Genomic DNA, 14,838 nt, shown 5'->3' with positions numbered 1-14,838 from the left:
CACTGGAAGGACAGATCCTGAAGCTGAGGCTCCAATACTTTGGCCACCTCATGAGAAGAGAAGACTCCCTGGAAAAGACCCTGATGCTGGGAAAGATGGAGGGCACAAGGAGAAGGGGACGACAGAGGACGAGATGGTTGGACAGTGTTCTGGAAGCTACCAGCATGAGTCTGACCAAACTGCGGGAGACAGTGGAAGACAGGAGGGCCTGGTGTGCTCTGGTCCAGGGGGTCACAAAGAGCCGGACACGACTAAATGACTAAACAACAACAAATAAAATTTATTTATATCCCGCCCTCCCCAGCTGAAGCATGGCTCAGAACGGCTAACAACAGTAAATAATACAGCATTCTAAAATTATAAAACTGATTATAAAATCAGTTCAAATAAGATTGATGGCAACCATTGGGCTAGAGTTCTGTGAGGATCACCAAAGGAGGGGGTCAGACTGCGCCTTGGCCAAAGGCCTGGTGGAACAGCTCCGTCTTGCAGGCCCTGCGGAAAGATGTCAAGTCCCGCAGGGCCCTAGTCTCTTGTGACAGAGCGTTCCACCAGATTGGGGCCACGGCCAAAAAAGCCCTGGCTCTGGTTGAGGCCAGCCTAACCTCCCTGTGGTCCGGGACCTCCAATGTGTTTTTGTTTGAAGACCGTAAGGTCCTCCGTGGGACATACCAGGAGAGGCGGTTCCGCAGCCCCTTGACCATAAAGAAAGCCATTACGTAGAAGTGAGCGTTGAATGGGAGACCGAAATCAAAGGCTGGGAAGTGCCAAGGATCTCCTTATCCAGTTCCTGGACTCTGGAACACAGCCCCTGCATTTTTCCCAGGCGGGGAAATTTGCAAAGATATGGGAGGTTGACACTATCAGTATCGCTATTCCTGTGTTGCACAGCACAGTGCGACTGAGACTGAGAGAGACTGAAATGTGAAAGGACGATGTATTTACGATGTAAAGTATTGCACTTGGGCAAAAAAATGAGAGGCACAAATACAAGATGGGGGACAGCTGGCTTGAGAGCAGTACATGTGAAAAGGATCTAGGAGTCTTGGTTGACCACAAACTTGACATGAGCCAACAGTGTGACGCGGCAGCTAAAAAAGCCAATGCAATTCTGGGCTGCATCAATAGGAGTATAGCATCTAGATCAAGGGAAGTAATAGTGCCACTGTATTCTGCTCTGGTCAGACCTCACCTGGAGTACTGTGTCCAGTTCTGGGCACCACAGTTCAAGAAGGACACTGACAAACTGGAACGTGTCCAGAGGAGGGCAACCAAAATGGTCAAAGGCCTGGAAACGATGCCTTATGAGGAACGGCTAAGGGAGCTGGGCATGTTTAGCCCGGAGAAGAGGAGGTTAAGGGGTGATATGATAGCCATGTTCAAATATATCAAAGGATGTCATATAGAGGAGGGAGAAAGGTTGTTTTCTGCTGCTCCAGAGAAGCGGACACGGAGCAATGGATCCAAACTACAAGAAAGAAGATTCCACCTAAACATTAGGAAGAACTTCCTGACAGTAAGAGCTGTTTGACAGTGGGATTTGCTGCCAAGGAGTGTGGTGGAGTCTCCTCCTTTGGAGGTCTTTAAGCAGAGGCTTGACAACCATATGTCAGGAGTGCTCTGATGGTGTTTCCTGCTTGGCAGGGGCTTGGACTCGATGGCCCTTGTGGTCTCTTCCAACTCTAGGATTCTATGATTCTATGATGGCTTCGTGGGAGAGAATTTGCTCTGCACACAGACAGCTCCAGGTTCGAATACAGGCATCTCCAGCCTGATGTTCATCAGCCAAAAGCCTGGCTGAAGAGGAATGTTTTCACCTGGTGTCTAATGAAGGCTCCAGGTGAGCCACCCAGGGGAAAAGCATTCTGCAAAAGGGGGGCCACCACAGAAAAGTCCTGTTCTTGTGCTGCCATGTTCCAGACCTCTAATGGAAGAACGGTCTCAGATGATGATCTCAGGGTCCAGATAGGTTCATGTGCTGGCCCTGTGGGTTACCCAAGAGGCAAGGTCCAAGTCCGGTCCGTGGTCAAAGGTGCAACGGGGAGGCAGTCCGCAGTAGCTGAAGCTGGGTGCAGGGCAGGGAGCCGGGTGAAGTCAGGAACAGGCTTGCAAGCAGGGAGCCAGGGCGGGCCAGGAGCTCAGGCAGGAATGCAGGACAGGGTTCAGGCAGGAACTGGCAACCTACAAAGTTGCTCCCGCAACTTGGGACTGGGGCTGGCCGGCTTTTATCTCCCCTGAGGCATAGGGCGGCCTCGATCCTCTGGTGACTCGCCTCTCCTGGCCTGGAGGCGAGCACTCATCCTCCAGGAACTTAGTTCCCTCCGCCTCTCTGCCCTGAGCCTCTGCAGCTCAGGAGAGGCTGGAGGATTACCAGACCCAGAGGCAACCTCAGCTTCCTCTGATGGGGCTGAGGGTGGAGCACCTGCAGGCAATGGGTGCTCCATCACCTCAGGGGCCAGAGCAAACTCAGCTGGTGCCTGCACCTGAGGATCCAGCACAGGTGAGGACCCTTCAGGCTCAAGCCCCAGCCCCAGCTCAGCTGGTTCTGGAGGCGGGGAATCCTGTGCAGGCTGGGATTCCTCAGGTTCAGAATCCGAATCCCAGGCCATCACAGTTCATATGGGGAGAGGAACATGGAAAGCTCAGACCATGGTTCCACCCAGCTTAGCATTTTCCACAGTAGGTGGCAAAGGTTCTCCAGGGTTTCAGCCATGGTTTTCTCATGCTCCTACCTAGAGATGCCACTGGGCAATGAGACCGGGACCCTCTACATGGAGAGTAAATGCTCGACCCACCAACGGCTCGTGGTGTTGCTGCCTTTACCTTGCCCAAAGACGGCCACCCTGTAAATCTCTTCTGCGCCTCGGAAGCCCAGCATCCGGCACACCACGTCTCCGTCTTTCTTGTCCCAGCCGTCGTCACAAACGGTGCCCCACGATCGGTCGTGATAAACCTCCACCCGCCCTTCGTGGGGGCCCGAGCCGTTCACCAGGCGGATAATGCCCTCCTCGGAAGCAGGGGCTGCAAGGTAAGGAAGGGGAGGAAAAGAAGAAACCACGGATGGAATTAAAATGATCAAATCAAGAATTCATGCTTTGCCACGAATTTGCTTTCATGTTCATCTGCCTTGGCAGGAAGCTGTGACATTACACACTTTCTCCCTGCCTGGACATCTTTCTCTTTTTTCATCATGCCTCCAAGCTGACTACATGTGCATGTCTGAGCTCTAAAACTGAGACGCCATTTTGAACGTAGTTTTTGTGCTTCTGTAACTTAGATAATAGTTAGAAACCTTCCTTCATTTTGCTATTGTAATAGCTGCTTCAAGACGCATACCATATACGTAAGTAAATACTACTTTTACTTCTTCACCAAACAACATACAGTCATACCTCGGATTAAAGTAGCTTTGGGTTGGGCGTTTTCGGATTGCGCTCCGTGGCAACCCGGAAGTAACGGAACGCATGACTTCCGGGTTTCACCGCTCGTGCATGCGCAGACGCTCAAAATGACATCACACGCATGCGCAGATGTGGCGAATTGCGACCTGTGCGTGCGCAGACGCGCAGACGCGGGTTGCGTTTGCTTCAGGATGTGAACAGGGCTCCGGAACGGATCCCATTCACATCCAGAAGTACCACTGTATGTGTGATTGTTATTTTTAAAGGGGAGAAAAGAGGTAATACAGTGGTACCTCAGGTTAAGTACTTAATTCGTTCCGGATGTCCGTTCTTAACCTGAAACTGTTCTTAACCTGAAGCACCACTTTAGCTAATGGGACCACAATTTCTGTTCTCATCAAAGTTCTTAACCCGAGGTACTATTTCTGGGTAAGCAGAGTCTGTAACCTGAAGCATATGTAACCCGAGGTACCACTGTACCAGGAAAACTCAGCCTGCCTTAAAGCAGAAAGTATTGTTTCTAGAAGGTTAAATCAACCTTGCCTTAGCTCCCAAGTTTAAACTGCAAAGGACGGTTCTCTGCTCATCTCACAATATATCTTCCTCCACTGTCAAAATCCATTCCTACACTCTCTCCTGAGGGATGCTCCTCCCTCTTCCCACAGATCACAGGGGAGACATGCCCACATTACTTTCCAGTTCCTAAACAGGAGATCTGAATGCCAGACACCCCCTTGAGCAGGACAGAAATACATCCAGTGTCAGAATACCACTGTTCCAAGAACTTTGCACAATGCAAAATTAGCTTATGGCACTATTTTTAGTTTAGAGAAAAGGTGAGTAAGAGGCGACACGACAGAAGTTTATAAAAATATGTTTTTGCCCTCTCTCATAACACTAGACATCATGGACACCCAATGAAGCTCAAATGTTGGAAGGTTCAGGATGGATGAAAGAGAGGACTTCTCCACACAGTGCAAAGTTAAACTATGGAACTCCAGTTGCCACTTCTGGGAAATCCACATTCAGGATCTGAACACAGAGCCCTGTCTTCCTCCTGAGATTTCCAGCAGCTGGGATTCAGAAACACTGCTGCCTCAAACTGCAGAGACGGAGCTGTGAAGAACTACCGCCCAATATCACTACTTAATGTGGATTACAAAATTTTTGCAGACATTCTGGCAAAAAGATTTAAAAAAGTGTTGATGGAGATGATTCATAAGGACCAAGCAGGCTTTCTCCCAAAAAGACACCTAGCAGACAATGTAAGGAATATAATAGATATTTTGGAAAAGCTAGAGGTGAATATAAACACTAAAGCAGCATTGATTTTTGTGGACGCGGAGAAAGCCTTTGACAATATTTCTTGGAGTTTTATGATAAAGAATCTTCATGGGATGGGGGTAGGCCAAGGTTTCGAGAATGGTATGGCGGCAATATACTCTGAACAAAAAGCTAAATTGATTGTAAACAATGTAATAACTGAGGAACTTAAGATAGAAAAAGGAACACGACAGGGGTGCCCAATTTCCCCATTGCTCTTTATTTCAGTTCTGGAGGTGTTGCTGAATATGATTAGGAATGACCAGCAGGTTAAAGGAGTGCAGGTCGGAGCTAAACATTACAAGTTAAGAGCATTTGCAGATGACCTAGTATTGACTTTGCAAGAGCCAAACACTAGCACGAAAAAGGTGCTAGAAATAATCCAACAGTTTGGCCAGGTAGCCGGATTTAAGTTGAATAAACAAAAAACCAAAGTTTTAGGAAAAAATCTAACAGATATGGAAAAGGAGAAATTCCAAGAGGAGACAGGGCTGACGGTGGTCAAGAAGGTGAAATACCTAGGGGTTTATTTGACATCTAAAAATGTGAATCTGTATAAGGATAATTATGAAAGATGTTGGTCAGAAATTAAAAAAGATCTAGAAATATGGTCAAATTTGAAATTGTCAATGTTAGGCCGAATTGCAGTGATTAAAATGAATGTTTTGCCTAGAATGTTATTCTTGTTTCAGACATTGCAGATTCTTGATAAGATGGAATGTTTTAAGAGGTGGCAGAAAGATATCTCGAAATTTGTCTGGCAGGGCAAAAAGCCCAGAATCAAATTTAAAATATTGACAGATGCTAAAGAAAGAGGGGGTTTTGCCCTGCCGGACTTAAAATTGTACTATGAGGCAGCAGCGTTTTGCTGGCTGAAAGAATGGATGCTCCTCGAGAACACAGACATCTTGGATCTGGAAGGTTTTAATAATGCTTTCGGTTGGCATGCATATCTATGGTATGATAAAATCAAGCTGCATAGTGTCTTTAAAAATCACATTGTTAGAAAAGCATTGTTTAATGTTTGGATAAGATATAAAGATCTGTTGGAAAACAAAACCCCTAGATGGGTGTCACCAGTGGAGGCTAAGGCAGTGAAGAAACTCAATATGGAGGTCGGATGGCCGAAGTATTGGGAAATCTTGGAACAGGAGGGAGATAAATGGAAATTACAAAGTTATGAGAAAATGAAGCATAAAATACAATATTGGCTCCAATATCATCAAATAATGGAGTGTTTTAAACAGGACAGGAAAATTGGCTTTCAGGTGGAAAAATCAAAACTAGAGACTGAACTGCTAGAACCCAATACTAAGAATTTATCAAGAATGTACAACTTGCTGCTGAAATGGAATACACAGGACGAAACAGTTAAATCGGTTATGATTAAGTGGGCACAGGATGTTGGACACAACATTATGTCAGCTGACTGGGAATGGTTATGGAACACCGGTATTAAATTTACGGCATGTAATGCCTTAAAGGAAAACATTATGAAAATGGTCTATAGGTGGTACATGACCCCAGTCAAGCTGGCAAAAATTTATCATTTGCCCGATAACAAATGTTGGAAATGTAAAGAGACTGAAGGTACCTTCTATCACCTTTGGTGGACATGCCCGAAGATTAAGGCTTTCTGGGAAATGATCTATAATGAAATGAAAAAGGTACTTAAATGTACTTTTCCTAAAAAACCAGAGGCCTTTCTCTTGGGCATTGTCGGCCAATTGGTGCCAAAGAGGGATAGAACTTTTTTTATGTACGCTACAACAGCAGCAAGAATACTCATCGCAAAGTATTGGAAGACACAAGATCTACCCACTCTGGAAGAATGGCAGATGAAAGTGATGGACTATATGACATTGGCCGAGATGACAGGCAGAATCCGTGACCAAGGAAAAGAGACGGCGGAAGAAGAATGGAGAAAATTTAAAAGTTATCTTAAGGACTATTATAAACTTAATGAATGTTAGAGTGTTGTGGTTTTCAGGAACAAAGGGATACAGTGATATAAGGTCAGAATACAGAGATGACTAAGATGACAGAGGTTGGAAAGTAACAATTGGGAGTTGCTATAAAATTATGGACATTGGGATGCAGAAAGGGGGGGTATGGGGAAGTCCCAGAAAAGAGGTTTATGAAAATATGTTATGAAATTATACGTGTATGTTTGTCTTTTTAAGTGTTTGTTTGTTTTCTAAAATTTTGTAAAACCAATAAAAATTTTATAAAAAAACAACAACAAACTGCAGAGACGGAGCTGACCCATCACGGCTATTAGCTATCGAAAGCCTCCTCCTCCATAAATCTGTCTAACCTTTTAAAGTCATCTAGCTTGGTGGCCATCAGTGCCTCCGGTGGGAGAGAGTTCCATAGTTTAACCCTGTGCTCCGTGAAGAGGGACTTCCTGTTATTTGTGCAGCTTATCCTTTCATCTAGTGATGTATGGAAGTGAGAGCTAGACCATAAAGAAGGCTGATCGCTGAAGAATGGAGGCTTTTGAATTCTGGTGCTGGAGGAGACTCTTGAGAGGCCCATGGACTGCAAGAAGATCAAACCTCTCCATTCTTCAGGAAATCAGCCCTGAGGGCTCACTGGAAGGACAGTTCCTGAAGCTGAGGCTCCAATCCTTTGGCCACCTCAGGAGAAGAGAAGACTCCCTGGAAAAGACCCTGATGTTGGGAAAGATGGAGGGCACAAGGAGAAGGGGACGACAGAGGACGGGATGGCTGGACAGTGTTCTCAAAGCTGCCAGCATGAGTTTGAGCAAACTGTGGGAGGCAGTGGAAGACGGGAGTGCCTGGCGTGCTCTGGTCCAGGGGGTCACGAAGCGTCAGACACGACTAAACGACAAAACAAGAACAACAATCCTTTCATCGTGGATAAACTTGTGCACATTTCTCGATGCAAGGATAAGTTCTGAGTAGCAAATGGGAAAGGATTAGTTCACCTCCCAGCGAGGCAGTTTCCCCCCACTGCTGGGCAGAGGACCAAATTGTTTTCAGCACAAAACCGGGAACAAAAAGACATCCCTTTTCCACGTTAAGTGGGCCCACGACTTGGATTGCAGCAAGCAAAGGGACGAGGCTGCATCCTTGATGCTCTCCCCACCCACTTTGGCCTTGACTCTTTGCAGATTGTGTCATTGTGCACGAAAGCGCGAGGCCGGTCCCTCTAATTCTCCCCTGACCCCACCCATTAAGCCATCATCGCCTGTCGCTCTTGGCAACGCAATCTCTGTCTCCCACCGGCTCCCAGAGACATCTTGAAGCCATTTGCGGCTGTCTCCTTGAGCAAGGGGCACCCTGGGCGTGCCGCTCGCTTGCTGCGAGGAAGGCTGGGCTGCGTTCCAAGCTAGTCATTGCACTCCTCAGCTGTTGGGTGTGGACATATCCCTCCCTGGTGGGATATTTCACCTGCCGGAACGGCGGCTTCATCGCTGGGGCCGGTTTAAGAGCCGCACCTGCCTGAACGCAATAGAGAGGTCCCATAAATGGATGCTAACTGGAGCCGGGAGACTGGGCGGGAGACCAGGGCTGCGCTTCTCATTTAGATTTGTGTGTGTGTGTGTGTGTGTGTGTGTGTGTGTGTGTGTATTGTCCTGCAGTGTCTCCAGGAAAGAAAGGGGAATTTTCTTGCTGTACCTTTAGGGATGGAGGAACCTGCAACTCTGCAGATGCCAGGTCCTATCAGCTCCAAGAGCCAGCATGGCCAATGGGCATGGATGATGGGAGTTGTACTCCAGCAAGAGGTGGAGGACTACACATCTGTGTGTGATGTATCCTTCATTGAAGCAGTCAAATACAGTCATACCATGGGTTACAGACGCTTCAGGTTGCGTTTTTTTGGGTTACGGACCGGCCAAAACCCAGAAGTGCTGAAATGGGTTTCTTCCGGGTTTTGGTGGTTGCGCATGCACAGAAGCACTAAATCATGCTTTGCGCATGCGCAGAAGCGCTGAATCGCAACCCCCGCGCATACAAACACAGCGCTGCAGGTTGCGAACGTGCATCCCGCACAGATCACGTTCACAACCCGAGTGTCCACTGTACAACATTTCCTGTTTGCCCAGAGTGGACACGCAGGGGAATGTTGCTCCAGCCAAGAGGACTTCCTGTCACACCTGGTCTGCGGCCTCCTTCTGAGTGTGACCAGGTAGATGGGCGTGACCCTGACAGACCCTATGAATGGGCTGGTCACACAGCCATCTTCCCTTTTTGACTCATTTTCATCTTTTGCTCTTAGCCAGCAGGACATGGCTCATCCTTTCAGAGGATGGAAGCCACAAGGTAGAAACTCTGAGGCCTGGCTACAAATAACTACCCATAACTACAGGATAAAGCCTGCCTTCAGGACAATACTGTGAACTGAATGTAAGAAAACTTTATTATTACTTTTAAAGAAGACAGTTGTGTCATTATTGTTTGGGATGTAGGTGGCGCTGTGGTCTAAACCACAGAGCCTAGGGCTTGCCGATCAGAAGGTCAGCAGTTCGAATCCCCGCAACGGGGTGAGCTCCCGTTGCTCGGTCCCTGGTCCCTGAGCGCAGTGATCCCGCTGGCTGTCCTGGCTTATGGGATAGCTGCGTGCAGCCTCTCCCAGGCAAGGGGAGCCTTCATCCCCTGCCCGGGAGAGGCTGTGCGCGGCTAAGGCTCCCTTTAAAGAGCTGTGCGGAGCGTGTGTGTGGCTCTTGGGGGCAGCCCTTCTCTCTCCTCGGGGAAAAGTCCCCAAGAGCCGTGCATACGCTCCACGTGGCTCTTTCAAGGGAGCGCTGAGCAGAGCCTCCCGCCTGCATTCGCTCCATAAGACGCACACTCATTTCCCCTTACTATTTAGGAGCGGAAGGTGCGTCTTATAGAGCAAAAAATACGGTAGCGCTGTGTTTTCTATCTTGTTGGAAGCTGCGTAGAGTAAGTGGGGCAGTCCAGTCAGATGGTTTGGGGTACTGCTGCACGTTTATAGGATAATACACAGCATGGAGAAAGTGGACAGAAAATGTTTCTCCCTCTCTAATAACAAGCTTGTTGACATTCATGGCCCTCTGCCACGGATGCTATAGCTGAGATTCCCGCACTTGGAATATTGTGTCCAGTTCAGGGCACCAAAATTTAAGAAGGTTGTTGACAAGCTGGAATGTGTGAAGAGGAGGGCAACCAAGAGGATGAAGGGTCTGGAGACAAAGCCTGATGAGGAATGGTTGAAGGAGCTGGGTATGTTGAGCCTGGAAAAGAGGAGACTGAGAAGAGCCATACAATAGCCACCTTCCAATATCTCAAGGGCTGTCACATGGAAGAGGGAGCAAGCTTGTTTTCTCCTGCTCCAGAGGGTAGGACTTGAACCCGTGGCTTCAAGTTACAAGAGAGGAGATTCCGACTAAATATATGGAAAAACTTTCTGACAACCAGAGCTGTTTGACAGTGGAACGGACTCCCCTGGGAGGTTGTGGACTCTCCTTCCTTGGAGGTTTCTAAGCAGAGGTTGGGTGGCCATCTGTCATGGACGCTTTAGCCGAGATTCCTGCCTTGGAGGGGGTTGGACTAGATGACCCCTGGAGGTCCCTTCCAACTCTACAATCCTCTCGACTAAACATCGGGAAGTAAGAGCTGTATGGCAGTGGAGCAAACTCCCTCAGAAGGTGGTGGGCTCGCCTTGCTTGGAGGTTTCTAAGCAGAGGTTGCGTGGCCATCTGTCATGGATGCTTTAGCTGAGATTCCTGCATTGACGGGGGTTGGACTAGATGACCCCTGGAGGTCCCTCCCAACTCTACTTTTCTATGGTTTTTTAAACAGATGTTGTTTCTATCCCTCTGCATGCAAGAATGCCATATTTGCCGCAGTATTTCTTAGGCCAGCCGCAAGAGGCCCCCTTCTCTCTCTCTTTTTATTATTTTATTAAATTTCCATTTCATAATATTAAAATACATCCTTGTTATTCACATTGGTTTTTGCTCGTATGAGTTGATCAACTTCCCTCCTTTCTGCCTCATGGTTTTCATAATTCCTTTCTATGTTATTGCATTTGTGCCTCTTCCAATTTACATATCGTTCATTCCAATCGTCATAAATTTTAAATAAATATAAAAAGGCATTAATTGTCAACATTACAAGTCTTTTTAAATCAGTTCTGCTAGCGTTGTTAATTGTTTGCAGTGAGAGGCCCCTTTTTCTTAGTCGGGTCCCTTACTCTTAGAAAGTCAATACGAACCTCCCTGGTGCTTGGGATTTTATTTTTTCCAGCAATGCCTGGATTGCACCCCCCAAAAGCAATCTGTAGCCCAGGGGTTTACATGCTCATTCCCACCCCCCGGGCCCCCATTTTGCACGAGACCCTAGAGTTTCCCGTGGCCTTTGTTCCTCTTCCGTGCATTTGTTTTTATTGAGCCTATTACCTCTCTGAGCCTTGAGCAAAAGGGAAAAATATAAGGAAAAGAAATAAACATGATTGCTTAGGAAAACAAGCCCGCGAGCCCATGCAGCTGCACAAAGATATCATCGGCCGGGATAATTGGGACCATGTGTCTGTTAGGGAAATGGGAGATTTATGCCCTAGTGCAGAGAGAGAACTGCTCTCCGAATCTCCTCGGTTAAGGAAGGAAGAAGGAAAGAAAGACGCCCGTTTCTTATTCTGTTTGCGGAACGGACATCTTCAAAACTGTTAGGATCCAAAATCTATCTATCTCTATCTATCTATCTATCTATCTATCTATCTATCTATCTACCATCTATCTATCTATATCTATCTATCATCTATCATCTATCTATCTATCTATCTATCATCTATCTATCTATCTATCTATCTATCTATCTATCTACCATCTATCTATCTATATCTATCTATCATCTATCATCTATCTATCTATCTATCTATCTATCTATCTATCATCTATCTATCTATCATCTATCTATCTATCTATATCTATCTAGCATGGGAGCATTTTGTGCCCATTTTACAGGCTACTGTCAAGTTGGAAAAGGCAAGCAAAATGATCCAGAAGATGGAGTGACTCTGCTACGAACAAAAGTTGCAGCGTTTGGGACTTTTTGGTTCAGAGAAAAGGAGAAGAAGAGGCGAAATGATGGAATATTATAAGATTATGCGTAGCATGGGAAAGTGGAGAGGGATAATTTTTCCTCCCTCTTTCATACGGCTAGAACACATGGCTGCTGGAGGAATCAGAACAGATACAGTCATACCTTGGGTTACAGCTGCTTCAGGTTGCGTTTCTTCAGGTTACGCACCTGCCAAAACCTGGCAGTACCGGAACAGGTTACTTCCAGGTTTCGGTGGTTGTGCATGCACAGAAGCACTTTGTGCATGCACAGAAGCGCCGCTGCGGGTTGCAAACACTGCGGGTTGCAAAAGTGCACCCTGTAACCCATGCTGTTAGCCAGCTCTTTGTTTCCAAATCTATTTGGGCATATCTGTGTGTGGTATATCTGCACGACAAAGACACAAATCTCCATCTTCTATTGTCCTTAAGACCCGAACGGACCACGTTTCCCTCAACCTGAGCATCTCCTGCATCCGTCAGCATCAAAATCAGAACCCAAATCTATGTATTTAAAAACTAATAAATACAACCCAGGAGAGGCCCTTGGGCCCTTAACAGCAGCCACACCTGCAGAAATTCACCAGTGGCAGCTTTGCCCCTTGACGACGCTATCAATGCCTTTTTCTCATGTGGCAGTTAAAGGCATCGGAGCACCGGCCGGAACAAAAGGTGGCAACCCAGAGAGGAGAAACAAAACCCCCATCTTACCTGGTTCTCTGCCTTGGTCACCTCTTTCCCCCTTCTCCCCCTTTGGGCCTCGATCACCTGAAAGCAGTAAAAAAAGCATCAGACCACGTGCTCTCACAGAGGTGCCTGGGAACGCTCAAGTTGCATTATTATTTTATATTTATATCCCCCTTTTCCTTCAGGGAGCTCCAAGGGGAATGCATGTTTCCTGTTCTCCCCAGTCATCATCACAACTGCCCTGTGAGATAGTTTAGGCTGAGAGCCAGCGACCAGCCCAAAGGCTTTATGGTAAGCTTAAGGTAAAGGTAAAGGGACCCCTGACCATTAGGTCCAGTCGTGGCCGACTCTGGGGTTGCGGCACTCATCTCGCTTTACTGGCCGAGGGAGCCGGCGTACAGCCTCCGGGTTATGTGGCCAGCATGACTAAGCCGCTTCTGGCAAACCAGAGCAGCGCACGGAAACGCCGTTTACCTTCCCGCTGGAGCGGTACCTATTTATTACTTGCACTTGACGTGCTTTACCAGATTTTTTTTCAATGAATCCAGGGACACTTTAATTAATTAATTAAATGCTACACATTCGGGACGTTGTTGCTGCAGCGATGGCGGTGGCAGAGGGGCGGCCACCACCTTGACCTCAACTCGCCACCTTCCTCCGAGGCTTCTATCTCCTTTCTCCATGAGCCTGGGCAGCCCTTGAGTTGTTGGTTATTCTGTGGTGGTGATGGGGAAGCAGTGCGCGGTGCGTCAGGCATGGAAGGCGGAGAAGGAGGGCCGAGAGTGGCGGTGGCGAGGCTTGGGCCGCACAATGCCTCCCTTCCCATTGGAGCAGCCCCAATCCCATTCCTACTTGCGTGCAAGCAGGAGGGGGCAGGGATCCCTCAGCTGGGAAGGGACGCTTCCCGTTGCCTAACTGAGAGATCCCTGCCCCCTCCTGCTTGCACGCAAGCTCTGATAGACAGCGTGAAGCCTCCCTTCACAGCTGAGATTTCCTCGCCCAGCTCCTGCTTACATGAAAGTAGGAGTTGGGAGGCTGTTCTGATAGGCAGCATGAAGCCTGCCTCCACAGCTTAGTTGCTGGGGTCAGGGAAGGTGTAGATGACCCTTGGTGTCCCTTCTACAATTCTATGATGAGGTGATCAGAGTCTACCAGGGATGGCTGCACCTGTCAATTGCAGTCCTCTCAGTCTCTCATTTTCCTATACAGAGTTGTCAGGAGCTCATCCTACACTCGACTAGGACCCTGGCAGAGACACATGCCCGACTGGCATGTTCTCTCCCTCCTGGTCAATCGTTCGGGAGCTTCATAAGTTTTCTTCAGCCCAAACATCACAGCGACCGATGCCAACAGACATTGGTACACTTAGGGATCCGCAGAGTCTTTGCAGTTGCGTAACGGACCTCAGCAACTCAGCATTTTGGCTAATCTACTTTATTTACGGGACACAGGTGGCACTGTGGGTCAAATCACAGAGCCTAGGACTTGCCAATCAGAAGGTTGGCGGTTTGAATCCCCGCAACAGGGTAAGCTCCCGTTGCTCGGTCCCTGCTCCTGCCAACCTAGCAGTTCGAAAGCACGTCAAAGTGCAAGTAGATCAATAGGTACAGAGAGCGGTTGCTGAACAGCTTGGTAGGTTTCTGGATGAAACATCTGCTCTGGACCCATTCCAGTCCGGCTTCCGCGCTGGTCATGGGACCGAGACGGCTCTGGTCGCCCTAACAGATGATCTCCGCAGGCAGCTGGATCGAGGCGGGTCAGGGCTGCTGATTCTTCTAGATCTGTCAGCAGCCTTTGACATGGTCGATCACGAACTCCTGGACCACCGCCTTGCCGACGTGGGGATCCAGGGCACAGTCCTTCAATGGCTGTGCTCGTTTCTCTCTGGTCGGGGACAGAGGGTGGCGCTTGGGGGGGAATTGTCATCACGCCACTCCTTGGTGTGTGGAGTGCCTCAGGGTGCAATTCTCTCCCCGATGCTTTTTAACATCTTTATGCGCCCCCTCGCCCAGCTTGTCCGGAGTTTTGGGCTGGGTTGCCATCAGTATGCTGATGACACCCAACTCTATCTCTTGATGGATGGCCATCCTGACTCGGCCCCAGACACACTGACCAGATGTCTGGAAGCTGTGGCTGGATGGTTACGTGGGAGCCGGTTGAAGTTAAATCCTTCAAAGACAGAGGTCCTCTGGCTGGGGCGGGACGATATGGGATCGAGGGGGCAACCCCCATCTCTTGCGGGGGTGCAATTAGTGCCAGCACCGGCCGTTAAGAGTTTGGGTGTAATCTTCGATACCTCCCTCTCTATGGAGTCGCAGATTACAGCTATAACAAAGGCGGCATTTTTTCATCTCCGCCAAGCTAAGCAGTTGGCCCCTT

General features: G+C 48.2%; 1 protein-coding gene across 1 annotated transcript in view; it reads right to left on the bottom strand.

The window, feature by feature from the left end:
- The window catches only part of SCARA5 (scavenger receptor class A member 5), a 110,219-nt gene that overhangs the window by 4,539 nt on the left and 90,842 nt on the right, over positions 1–14,838 (bottom strand). The window contains exons 7-8 of the mRNA XM_081188672.1: positions 12,484–12,540; positions 2,824–3,021 (exon numbers count right to left, since the gene is read on the bottom strand). Coding sequence (XP_081044798.1) covers positions 2,824–3,021; positions 12,484–12,540 — 255 coding nt within the window. The remainder of the gene's footprint in view (positions 1–2,823; positions 3,022–12,483; positions 12,541–14,838) is intronic.

The sequence above is a fragment of the Podarcis bocagei genome, assembly GCF_964188305.1.
Source record: "Podarcis bocagei genome assembly, chromosome: 3".
Lineage (NCBI taxonomy): Eukaryota > Metazoa > Chordata > Lepidosauria > Squamata > Lacertidae > Podarcis > Podarcis bocagei.
The sequence above is the reverse complement of the archived record's forward strand: the minus strand, read 5'-3'. Positions and strand labels throughout refer to the sequence as shown.